Source organism: Typopeltis vanoorti, chromosome 15 (genome assembly GCF_054136105.1).
Source record: "Typopeltis vanoorti isolate ZY-2024b chromosome 15, IOZ_Tvanoo_1.0, whole genome shotgun sequence".
NCBI classification, from domain to species: Eukaryota; Metazoa; Arthropoda; class Arachnida; order Uropygi; family Thelyphonidae; genus Typopeltis; species Typopeltis vanoorti.
Window position 1 is genome coordinate 26,588,697 of NC_143563.1, and position 13,413 is coordinate 26,602,109.

At 36.8% G+C, this 13,413-nt stretch overlaps 1 protein-coding gene across 1 annotated transcript in view; it reads right to left on the reverse strand.

The window, feature by feature from the left end:
* Positions 1–13,413, reverse strand: part of HDAC3 (histone deacetylase 3) — a 134,910-nt gene that overhangs the window by 17,997 nt on the left and 103,500 nt on the right. Inside the window, exon 12 of the mRNA XM_090405260.1 lies at positions 4,334–4,413. Coding sequence (XP_090261386.1) covers positions 4,334–4,413 — 80 coding nt within the window. The remainder of the gene's footprint in view (positions 1–4,333; positions 4,414–13,413) is intronic.

The following is a 13,413-nucleotide window of genomic DNA, read 5'->3' on the forward strand; positions in this document are numbered from 1 at the left end:
TGCTGACTTTACCACAGAAATTTGACTGGAAGGATAAGAAAATCCGATCCTTAACAAACAACTTCTGTTCTTGCCTCATTGTCTGAATCAATCAATATTTTCGGCTAATTAATCTCCTAGGTTTGATTCTTGTTTCTGAACTTTTATTTTTTATCCAATAATATTTCTATATATTTCAGCCTACAGTCCAACTCTTAGAGTTGTTCAACGTTGATTCCTTTTAAAAATTTTGTACATATTTTTATCATTCATTTTTATCTTACTGAAATAAATGGTGATCACTTCTCATTTCAAATCCCCAGTATACCCTCTGTGTCCTGAACAAGCATGAAGATATCACTATTGACAATAACACAGACAGTCAATGATGCAGAGCTTGAGAATAGTGGGAATGGGAGAGGAACCACTGATGATGAGTAAGAAGGAGGTATATGTTGAATTGAGTAAACTTGATGTCAACGAGGCCATGAGACTTGTTGACATCAAGTTAGACAATTTCAGTAGGACAAATTAAACAACAATGGCCCCAAAATAGATCCCTGGGGAATGCCACTATTGACTTTCCTCTTCTGAGATATCACTCTCCCCCCATGCACAACCTGTTGATATCTTTCAGAAGCCAATCTCCAATCCAACACACTAATCTAGTATCCAACCTCATCTGTTCCAATTTAACTACTAGTTTGTCATGTGGTAATCTATCAAAAGCTTTTGCAAAATCTAAATACACCCTCTGTCCAAAAAGAAACCAAACTTTTGATAGAAAATCAAACACAGGCCAATTATAATTATTCAAATCATTTATTTCAATCAATATACTCTCCCTCAGCTTCGATACAGCGTTTGGCATGGTCAATTAATTCGTTAAATGAGTTTTTTATATCGGTTTTTGGGATACTGTTGAGGGTCGTGATTACTGCCATTTGAATGTTTTCAATGGTGTCATATCGCTTTCCTTTCATCTGCAAATGAAGTTGGGGGAAGAGAAAGAAGTCACAGGGTGCTAAATCAGGTGAATATAGCCAGTGATCCAGTGACCAGCTGGATCACATGCAAAAGTGACCAGCTGTTATGTCGAGACAATTGTTTATTTTATACTTTATTGTGTTCTCCTACTTATATCACTTGTCTTATATTATCACTGTGTAGTGTTATCACTTTAACTATATATTTCTATGGTCTATACACGCACAAATATCAGAACATCCTACTCTCTCATCTACAGTAAAATCTATCCACACAATTGGCCGTTTCTTAGAATGATTAAGTATATTAAATAATTAACAAAGGGTAGACTTCTGAATAGAGTCCGATCCTCAGCAATAACGGTCTGAAGTCACCTCCTAATCAGGTTCTGGCAATATTTATTTGATCAAGCTGTGCCAGCCAGATCCCTAGGTTAGAAATTCCTCATAACCAAGGAGTAACCTTCAGAAAATATACTAAGCAAATCAATCTATTAATTACTCTTTATCTCAATTTTATCTATCTCTCTTAAATTACTTTAGTTTGCAGTCATGGTCTCTGTTGTATAATTCTTTCCCACTCAGATTCAGATATTAGCAAGTGGTGCATTGGATTCAATTCAAGGCACAAAACAGGTTAAGATATTCAAGATACATTTATTAAATTCATAAGATTATACATTTACAAGAATATACTCAATCGGATTAGAGGTATCCTAAGTTATAAAGTTAAACATAGCAACTGTAATTCACACAACATATCCTATCATGGGTTAATTTCACAGCACTAAATTTTGTTAGCATCTTCTAAATATCCTTACTAGTCTACACATACTCTCAAAACAATCACATCGGTAACTTTATAGATCATTACTCAAAACAATTCAAACTGCAATTCATTCATATAAATACTTGAGAAATAGCCTTTAGATTTAAGACAATGCTATCTAATATTTACTATAGTCCTTCTTCCTACAAGTATAGAGTTCTAAAACATAACATCTCCTTTCTTCTATATCACAGAATGTTTAATTTTCTCCTAGATGATTGACTCACAGGCTAGACTTGGACTTCATTGTTCTGCCTTCCCTTCCTATCGTCGACTAGAAACAGCATGGCTCGGATCGACCTACGTGGACGTATATAGTGCCCAGTTCCTTCAAGCTTACTCGAGAGGCTACCGATTCTCTCCTCGTCGATTCCTTCTGTACGACATCGCGGACCAATGGCAGCGAATAGCTACATGCTATCGATAAGATCCCGAACTCGAACTCACTCCGACTCCACAAGAAAATCCAAAGCAGACTAAAGACCTCAAGACGGCTAAAAGTCCTCGAAAAGGGGAGCAAACCCCTTTTATACCTTCTACCTTTGGCGCCCTCTTCACTACCATACCTCTGCTCGGCACCCTCTTTTGACCACATGTCGTATATTCTATTCGCGTCTTCCTGGAGAACTCCATGCACGTGCCACGTCTTCCTGGAAAACATCGAGTGCGTGCCATTCCACACGTAAACAATTTACCATAGGCTACACAATTCACCCGAAGTTTTCGTTAGTGGACTTTGAACTTCTGTTACTATGCCCCAACATATATCTTATAAAGAATACTTCTTCCATTATAATTTCTTACAAACAAATGACATCGTTTACCTTTAAGTAATATTACAATAATTGTACTAGCATATGATTCTTTAAACAATTAGTATCTTTACCTATGTACAAGCATTTTCGTTATTGTTTAGCCAAACTTGTTGAATCTTGAACAAATATTTCTTTAAGGAAATCTTTTCATTCAAGATCTAACACAGCTGCCTGCGTTACAATATTCATGCCATATGCAATGAATTCTCGCTATCAATCACTTCAAAACTTCGAGATAAAACTCATCATTGACCGTTTGGCCAGGCAGAATGAATTCTTTGTAGATAATGCCCTTGGAATCATAGAAACAAATCAGCATTGTCTTTACTTTTGACCTTCTCCAAGCGACTTTTTTTCGGATGCCCTTTTTTTCTGGTGATCTCCACTCAGCACTCTGGCACTTTGTTTCAGACTCATGCTCAAAACACCACGTTTTGTCACCAGTAACGATCGTTTCAAGGAAGATCGAGTTCTTACAAGCAGTTTTAATGAGGTCTTTGCAGTGTTCAATTCGATGCATTTTTTGGTCATTGGTCAACTTGTGGGGAACAAATTGCGAATTCAATTTACAAAGGCACAAACTCTTGTTCAAAATGTTGTGCACAGTTGATTTTGGAATCTCCAATTCATCTTCAATCAATCTCATGGACAATTTCGGGTTTTCTTTGATGAAATCACGCACTTTTTGGATGTTAACTTCGCTCAGTCCAGTTTTTGGACGGCCCAGCTTTTCGTCGTCCTCAAGCATCTCACGACCACTGTGAAATTGCTTAAACCACTTGTAAACTTGAGTACAGGATAAGCATTCATCACCGTATGCTTTTTGAAGCATTTGATACACTTCGGTAAAATGACCAAAATTAAAATGACCAAGTTTAACACAAAAGTCAATCGCAGCTCTCTATTTGAAACTCATTTTCCGAACGTTCGTCAAAACACACTGTTCCTCTTGGCACTATAACTCAGCTTCTAATGAAACAAATGTCAAACAGTTGACACAACACTAATGAAGGTTTCCGCTTTCGACAACAAAAAGATACAACAGGTGGTGCGACTAGTTTCTTCTATTTTCGAAAAGTTCGGTTTCTTTTGGGACAGAGGGTGTATACTTCTGTATATGTATCCCCCCAATGTATTGTCCAATGTATGTCGCCTTATTATAATAAGTAAGCAAACAACTAAAACATGATCTTCCTTTAGCAAACACATGCTGTCCATTAAAGAGAATTCTACTGCTTTCCACCTAGTTCTGAATCCTTGTTCTCGCTAGCTTCTCCAACACCTTGACCACAACTCCAGACAAGCAGATTGGCCTATAATTCAAAACCTTAGTCTTATCACCTCCTTTATGAAGTGGAATTTTGTTATCTTTCCATTCCTTTGGAACCGGGGCTAATCTAAGACTTGCTGAAAATGTATGTTAAAGGTGTTGATAACTCCCAATCACTTATTCCACTTAACAGTAGTATTAAGAACTTGTGTCGCTTATTAATTATAGTAATGTAAGTTATAAGTGATAATTTATAGTTAATGATAAATGTGTCATCATATGGTGAAAGTCAAAAAGCATATTACAGTTCCATCATCACTTAGATAATGATAGATGACACCAAGAAATGTATGAGAAATACAAATACAATAAAGCAAGAAAAATCTATTTGAAGAGTTTTACAATGAAATAGAATAATTTAAATGATAAATATAAGAAAGTAAATTTCTGTTACCTGTTTACTGTTAGCATTTTCTTGCCTAGTTACAACCTCTGGGTGCAGTGCAAAATCCGGACCAAAATATTCCAAGTATTCTTAAAAAGAAATAAGACAGAAAACATAAGTTTTCTTTAAACTGCATACTGTTATGTCACTTATGACATACCATTTGCCAAATGGTATGTCATAAGTGAGAAATATTCATTACTGGATACAGGTAAGATATTACTGTATCCGGGTGCTTAAGGGTCAAAGCTGTATAACTGAGAGGAGACTTCCACATAGCCTTTAAAGGAATGTGGGGAACTGACCAGGGCTTCTGACCTAATGTCCAATCCTCACCTTCTCGTGGTGCACCCTGTTGGGTATCTACTTGGATACTGAACGGACGAGGATGGGCTGGCAATTTGGGATTTAGCCGACCAAATTGTATTCTTATTGGTTAAACCAAAATATAGAATGATGGTACAACACGACAAAATTTCATACCGGCTGGGGCATCGCCCGGTTAAACAAGGCCCCCGTTGTTTTCGCCAGGGAACCAGGGCGAACAGCAAAAAGTCAGCTACTGGAACAAATCTGAAAATAAACCCCAACTCAACATCACCAGAGTTAAAGATTGGTACTATCAACGTAAGAAGCCTGAATGGCAAAGAAATGGAGCTAGCTGAGGAATTAGATAAGTACCAGATCGACATAATAGGGGTGACTGAAACAAAAAAGACCAAAACTGGTGAGATCTTTCTGAGCAATAAATACAAAATGTTATATTCAGGCAATGACAATCAAGGAAAAGAAGTAGTAGCCATAGTATTCAACACAAAATACGAGGCTAATCTTCTTGAATGGCAGTCAGTCTCAAGTAGAGTAATGTGGGCAAATATGAGAATGGGGAACTGGACAATGAGACTTATTTGTGCCTATGGTCCCACAGAAGGTTCTACTAAGATAGAAGTGGAGGAATTTTTTGAGGCTTTAGAAAAAGCAACTGACACAATGAAAAATGAAAAGTTGGTCCTTGTTGGGGATCGAAATAGCAGAGTAGGAAATGATTGTGAGACATACAAAAATATTTTGGGAAAATTTGGAGAAAAGAGCAAAGCTAATAATAATGGCAAATATCTGTTGGATTTCTGCTCAGGACATGGACTGGTTATTACTAACACCATGTTCCAACATAAAAATGTGCACAAATTCACATGGAGAGAAGAGGCTAGGAATAAGAAAAGTCTTATTGACTACGTTTTCTCCCTGGTGCAGGACACCAGAGTGTACAGAGGATTTGAAATTGGAAGTGATCACTATTTAGTCTTGAGCAGGATAAAATTGAATTTCATATTGAAAAGAATAACATGTAAGAAAGTTTTAAAGTGAATAAAAGTTGAGCAGCTCTCAGATGTGAACTGTAGGCTAAAATACACAAAGATTATTGAAGAAAAAATGAAAGAGTTTGAGAACAGGAATCAAACCTTGGAGATTCAGTCGCAAACTCTGAAGAAAACATTGATTGATTCTGCCAGAGAGGCATGTGGTGAGGTTATCTGTAAGGATAAAAAAATCAGAACTCCCTGGTGGACACAGGAAGTTAAAGAGGCAGTGAAGGAAAAGAAGAAAGCATACCAAAAGTTCCTGTCAAATAAGTCAGCTTGTGCTCTTAGAGAATATAGAGACAAATGCAAGAATGCTAAACACTGTGTAAAACTAGCTAAACAAAAGTCATGGGAGGACTTTGGCAAGAATATAGAAAATAAATATCAAGAAGGTGGCAAAATATTCTGGAGGTTGTTGAAGAAGCTTAAGAATGGAGGAAAGAGTGCTGTAAAAGGAATTAGAGATGATAAAGGTGACATGAAAACGGGAGAAAAAGATATCCTTGAAGTATGGAGTAAATACTTTGAAAAACTGCTAAATGAAACAAGCAGTGATGACAGCACAGTGGGAAAAAACACTGACTAGGCATGCAGTCAGTAATACATATCCATACTTGAAGTAGAAAAAGCCATCAAAGGCTTGAAATGTGGAAAGGCAGCAGGAGTAGATGATATTCGACCAGAAATGCTGAAGTATGGTGGTATAAGAGTCTTACAGTAGCTGCACTGCATAGTTCAGAAAGCCTGGACAGAGGGACGAATTCCCGATGATTGGAGTAGAGCTCTCATAGTAACCATATATAAAAAGGGAAACAAAACTGCATGTGAGAATTACAGAGGTATTTCCCTACTGAGTGTTCCTGGCAAGATCTATGAAAGTATACTTGAGAAACGGTTGAGAAGACTTGTGGAAGAAAAGCTTGGTGAAGAACACGCTGGATTCAGGCCAAATAGAGGCTGTCAGGATCAGATCTTCACTTTACGACAAATAGTCGAGAAAGCATGGGAATATAACAAAGATCTGTATTTAAGTTTTGTCGATCTGGAAAAGGCATATGACAAGGTGCCAAGAGAGAAGCTATTCAATACGCTTCAGTTATATGGTGTCAATGGGGCATTATATCAAGCAATACTTAGTCTTTATTTGAGTTGTAAGTCAGTAGTTAGAATTGAAGGAAGTACAGGAAGATGGGTTAATGTTAAATCTGGTGTGAGACAAGGAGTACATTATCCCCTCTGTTATTCATTATCTATATGGATCACATTATGAAGGAAAGTGGTATTAAACATGATATCAAAATTGGAGATGTTAATGTCAGCTCTTTGCTTTATGCAGATGATGTTATACTTCTAAATAAATCCGCTACAAGTCTGCAAGATTCTCTGACTAAATTGAATAGCTGTTGTAATAGATATGGTATGAAGGTCAGCAATAAAAAGACAAAGACAATGAAAATAGGCAGAATCATTGAAAATGTCAAATGTGTTGTGAATGGAGAACCTGTGGAACAAGTAAAACATTTCAGCTATTTAGGCACGATTTTTAGTGAAGATGGTAAATTAAATATAGAAATAGACAACAGAATCAACAAAGCTGGTATAGTGGGAAGTCAATTGAATAAATTCATATGGAATAAGAGAGAAATCAGTCGGAACACTAAATTAGCTGTGTACAAGACAGTTTTCAAACCAGTTTTAACTTATGGATCTGAGAGCTGGGTCAGAAGTAAAACACTTGACCAAAGACTAGAGACCACAGATATGAGAGTCCTGAGAAAGATTATAGGCATGAACAGATGGCATCAATGGCAATATCATATTAAAAACGAGGATATTAGGAAAGAACTTGCCATTGTCAGCATCCAGGAATGCGTTAGCAGAGCTAATCTTAGGTGGTATGGTCACTTAAACAGAATGGGCGAGGAAAGATTAGCAAAACAAGTGTTCTCTGCCAGGTTGGCAGCAAAACGACCCAGAGGAAGACCAAGATATAGGTAGATTGATGCGGTAGAAAATGCTTTAGACGATAGAAATATAAGATCTGATAATGTTGGAGTCTTGACAAGTAACAGACTGATTTGGAGGAAAATTGTAGATAGGAAATTAATAATGATGTAATTTTTTTCATGTAGTACTATCATATCCTGTACACCCCTTGAGGGTACATGGCAGGAATTTGATGATGATGATGATGAGGTAAGAAATTAGAACATGCAAAACTTCATCATCATCATCATCATCAAATTCCTGCCATGTACCCTCAAGGGGTGTACAGGATATGACAGTACTACATGAAAAAATTACATCATTACTAACTTCCTATCTACAATTTTTCTCCAAATCAGTCTGTTACTTGTCAAGACTCCAACATTATCAGATCTTATATTTCTATCGTCTAAGGCACTTTGTACCGTATCAACCCACCTATATCTTGGTCTTCCTCTGGGTCGTTTTCCTGCCACCCTGGCAGAGAACACTTGTTTTGCTAATCTTTCCTCTCCCATTCTATTTAAGTGACCATACCATCTGAGATTAGCTCTGCTAACGCATTCCTGGATGCTGACAATGTCAAGTTCTTTCCTAATATCCTCATTTTTAATATGATATTGCCATTGATGCCATCTGTTCACGCCTCTAATCTTTCTCAGGACTCTCATATCTGCGGTCTCTAGTCTTTGGTCAAGTGTTTTACTTCTGACCCAGCTCTCAGATCCATAAGTTAAAATTTCTTTTGAACACAGTTTTGTATACAGCTAATTTAGTGTTCCGACTAATTTCTTTCTTATTCCATATGAATTTATTCAATTGACTTCCCACGATACCAGCTTTGCTGATTCTGTTGTCTATTTCTATATTTAGTTTACCATCTTCAGTATAAATTGTGCCTAAGTAGCTGAAATGTTTTACTTGTTCCACAGGTTCTCCATTCACAACACAGTTGACATTTTCAATGATTCTGCCTATTTTCATTATCTTTGTCTTTTTATTGCTGACCTTCATACCATATCTATTACAACAGCTATTCAATTTAGTCAGAGAATCTTGCAGACTTGTAGCGGATTTATTTAGAAGTATAACATCATCCGCATAAAGCAAAGAGCTAACATTAACATCTCCAATTTTGATATCAGGTTTAATACCACATTCCTTCATAATGTGATCCATATAGATAATGAATAACAGAGGGGATAATGTACATCCTTGTCTCACACCAGATTTAACATTAAACCATCTTCCTGTACTTCCTTCAATTCTAACTGCTGACTCACAACTCAAATAAAGACTAAGTATTGCTTGATATAATGCCTCATTGACACCATATAACTGCAGCGTATTGAATAGCTTCTCTCTTGGCACCTTGTCATATGCCTTTTCCAAATCGACAAAACTTAAATACAGATCTTTGTTATATTCCCAAGCTTTCTCGACTATTTGTCGTAAAGTGAAGATCTGATCCTGACAGCCTCTATTTGGCCTGAATCCAGCTTGTTCTTCACCAAGCTTTTCTTCCACAATTCTTCTCAACCGTTTCTCAAGTATACTTGCATAGATCTTGCCAGGAACACTCAGTAGGGAAATACCTCTGTAATTCTCACATTCAGTTTTATTTCCCTTTTTATATATGGGTACTATGAGAGCTCTACTCCAATCATCGGGAATTCGTCCCTCTGTCCAGGCTTTCTGAACTATGCAGCGCAGCCACTGTAAGACTCTTATACCACCATACTTCAGCATTTCTGGTCGAATATCATCTACTCCTGCTGCCTTTCCACATTTCAAGCCTTTGATGGCTTTTTCTACTTCAAGTATGGATATGTGTTCCTGACTGCATGCCTGGTCAGTGTTTTTTATCACTGTGCTGTCATCACTGCTTGTTTCATTTAGCAGTTTTTCAAAGTAATTACTCCATACTTCAAGGATAACTTTTTCTCCAGTTTTCATTTCACCTTTATCATCTCTAATTCCTTTTACAGCACTCTTTCCTCCATTCCTAAGCTTCTTCAACAACCTCCAGAATATTTTGCCACCTTCTTGATATTTATTTTCTATATTCTTGCCAAAGACCTCCCATGATTTTTGTTTAGCTAGTTTTACACACTGTTTAGCTTTCTTACATTTGTCTCTGTATTCTGTAAGAGTAAAAGCTGACTTATTTGCCAGGAACTTTTGATATGCTTTCCTCTTTTCCTTCACTGCCTCTTTAACTTCCTGTGTCCACCAGGGAGTTCTGATTTTTTTATCCTTGCACACAACCTCACCACATGCCTCTCTGGCAGAATCAATCAATGTTTCCTTCAGAGTTTGCCACTGAATCTCCAAGGTTTGATTCCTGTTCTCAAACTCTTTCATTTTCTTTTCAATAATATTTCTGTATTTTAGTCTACAGTTCACATCTGAGAGCTGATCAACTTTTATTCGCTTTAAAACTTTCTTACATGTTATTCTTTTCAATATGAAATTCAATTTTATCCTGCTCAAGACTAAATAGTGATCACTTCCAATTTCAAATCCTCTGTACACTCTGGTGTCCTGCACCAGGGAGAAAACATCACTATCAACAATAATATAGTCAATGAGACTTTTCTTATTCCTAGCCTCTTCTCTCCATGTGAATTTGTGCACATTTTTATGTTGGAACATGGTGTTAGTAATAACCAGTCCATGTCCTGAGCAGAAATCCAACAGATATTTGCCATTATTATTAGCTTTGCTCTTTTCTCCAAATTTTCCCAAAATATTTTTGTATGTCTCACAATCATTTCCTACTCTACTATTTAGATCCCCAACAAGGACCAACTTTTCCTTTTTCATTGTGTCAGTTGCTTTTTCTAAAGTCTCAAAAAATTCCTCCACTTCTACCTTAGTAGAACCTTCTGTGGGACCATAGGCACAAATAAGTCTCATTGTCCAGTTCCCCATTCTCATATTTGCCCACATTACTCTACTTGAGACTGACTGCCATTCAAGAAGATCAGCCTCATATTTTGTGTTGAATACTATGGCTACTCCTTCTTTTCCTTGATTGTCATTGCCTGAATATAACATTTTGTATTTATTGCTCAGAAAGATCTCACCAGTTTTGGTCTTTTTTGTTTCAGTCACCCCTATTATGTCGATCTGGTACTTATCTAATTCCTCAGCCAGCTCCATTTCTTTGCCATTCAGGCTTCTTATGCAAAAACTTAATGCTAAACTTAAAACAAAAACTCTCATGCAAAACTTAAGTTTCATAAACATTTAGGAAACCTAAGTTGTAAATTAATGTATATGAAATAAATTATACTGGTTATTCACCAAACTAAATGCTCAATATTTACATTGAATCTTAACAAAATTAATGTTTAATCAATTGCAATATTTGTTTTCATTTCAGACTAGCAATATATATATATAGGTGATGTTTCCTGCATCTTCCCATTCCACCCAAATTCAGAACTATCACAAAAAGTCTAAAATGAGTTATACTTACTTCACATAATTATTACTATTTCCACTATTTTAAACTTTTAGTCTTCTCAGAAAAATTTCACTTGTTTCTATTAAAAATGACCACTTTCTGATATGCAATATTCATTATAATTATTATGATTGGTTTTTTTTACTTTCAATATGGGTGTAATAAGTGATGTTTTTAGGAGCAGCAGCGAGTAGAAATGTACTAAATGTGTGATAGCATTTTTTTTAATATACGGTTTCATGGTTGGGTTCGAGGTTATATCGTAGTGTGTAGTGTTCGTGCAAGCTCCTTATAAGATAAGTATTATTTTCAGTTATCTTTGATAAAATTACTTAATATTGCGTAGCTTTGTTTGCCTTGCGTATTTTAGTGCGTCTATTTGTGTGTTTTTGGTGTATTATAACTTATTATTTGATAAAACACGTTGCAATAATTATGGCACCTGTACGAAGGAAAATGGCGGCCAGTAATGATGGCTCGCCGTCTTTATCAAAGAATGGTAGTATAAAAGAAATGAGTCAGTGTACTAGCTGTGAAATGTACGCTTTGCGGAGTGCGGTTGGAGTGTGGATAGATGATAATAAAGGATTGAATGTGTGTAAAAAATGTAGGGAGAATGAGGAATTGAAGGGTATTTCGGATCGTGAGTGTGATATTTTTGTCAAACTTCAGAATGAAGAAAATAGCAATATGACAAGAAACGGCAAGGTTGTACATGAGAAATATGAGAGTGTGAATGTAGAAAGTGTGAATGATAGTATTAATGGTTTCTCAGAGAATAAAAAAGATGAGATAGATGCATTGAGTGAGATCGTGTTGTTGAATGGTGCAATAGAAAGGGCAAAACAGCAGCTAGAGTGCATGAACAAAAGTCGACGGAATGAACCAACCAATAATAAAAGGTATGACAGGAAAAATAGGCGTATGAATGTGAACATGAATAAAATGAAGGATAGAGTGCTGTATGGAGACTCGTTAGTACGAGGTGTGTTAGTAGAGGATTTGACAAAATCGTACCAACCTGGTGCGACCATAAAGGATGTAACTGAGTCTATTAGAGAGCAAAAGGAAAGGGTGAAAGAAATGATTGTTGTGGCAGGTACGAATGATTTGAAAGGAGATAAAATGGAAATGATAGAAGACCTGAATGAATTTTTTGAGGTAGCAAAAGAAAAGAGTGAGAGAGTTAGAATGATTAGTCTTTTGCCACGGTATGACAGTGAAATGTTTAAAAGGAGGGCCATAATTGCGAATGACTTTATGCGTGGGTTATTTATGACGAGTGGTGTGGAATTTGTGGACGTGTGGAGTGAGTTTGATGGGCGAAAGGATCTATATAAGATGGATGGCTTGCATTTGAATGGTTATGGTGTAAGAAGACTTGAGAAAGTGTTGCTGAATGTAGTGGATGTGCAAATTCAGGGAAACTAGATTTGTTAGGGGTGGGGAGTAGATATACAGTCCTTAGGGAGGCAGTTGAATGTAAGAATGAATATAATATGCTAGAGCAAATAAGGACAACAAACCAGAGTGGGATAGTTAATATAAGGCATCAAGGTAGGGTTGGGGCTAATGGGGGTCTTAAATTCATGTACACTAATACTAGGAGTATTAGGAACAGAAGGAAGAGTTTTTGGCCATGGTTGGCACTTCCAGACCACAGGTTATTAGTATTAGTGAAACATGGCTGACTGTAGATGATATAGCTAGTGGGATTGAATGTGATGGATATAGTGTGTTCAGGAATGACAGACAGAATAAAATGGGGGAGGAGTATTGTTGATGATAGCTGATGAGCTACAGCCAAGGAGAGTAGAAGTTGAATTGCAGGATAGAGAAAAGAGCACATTTGAGGCCATTTGGTGTGAGATTGTGGCTAGCAGAACTAAATATACAATTGAGTGCTGCTATAGACCAGGTGATGGAAAAGATGGTGGTGACAGTATGCACAAGCAAATAGAAGAAATGAGTGGAAGGAGGGTGATTATTATGGGAGATTTCAACTATGGTCGCATTCATTGGAGTGAGGAGAGGACACACGGGAGGAAGGAATTGGATTTTATGCGGTTATTAAGGGATAACTATCTGCGACAGCATGTAATGGAAAATACTAGGGGTCAGAGAGTGCTTGACCTAGTAATTACATCTGAGGATTTGGCTGTAACAAATATGACCACATTGCCACCAATCGGTGAGAGTGATCATAGGGTCTTGACTTGGGAGGTGGCTAAAGGTGTAGAATTTTCAATTAAGACAGGGTACATGTG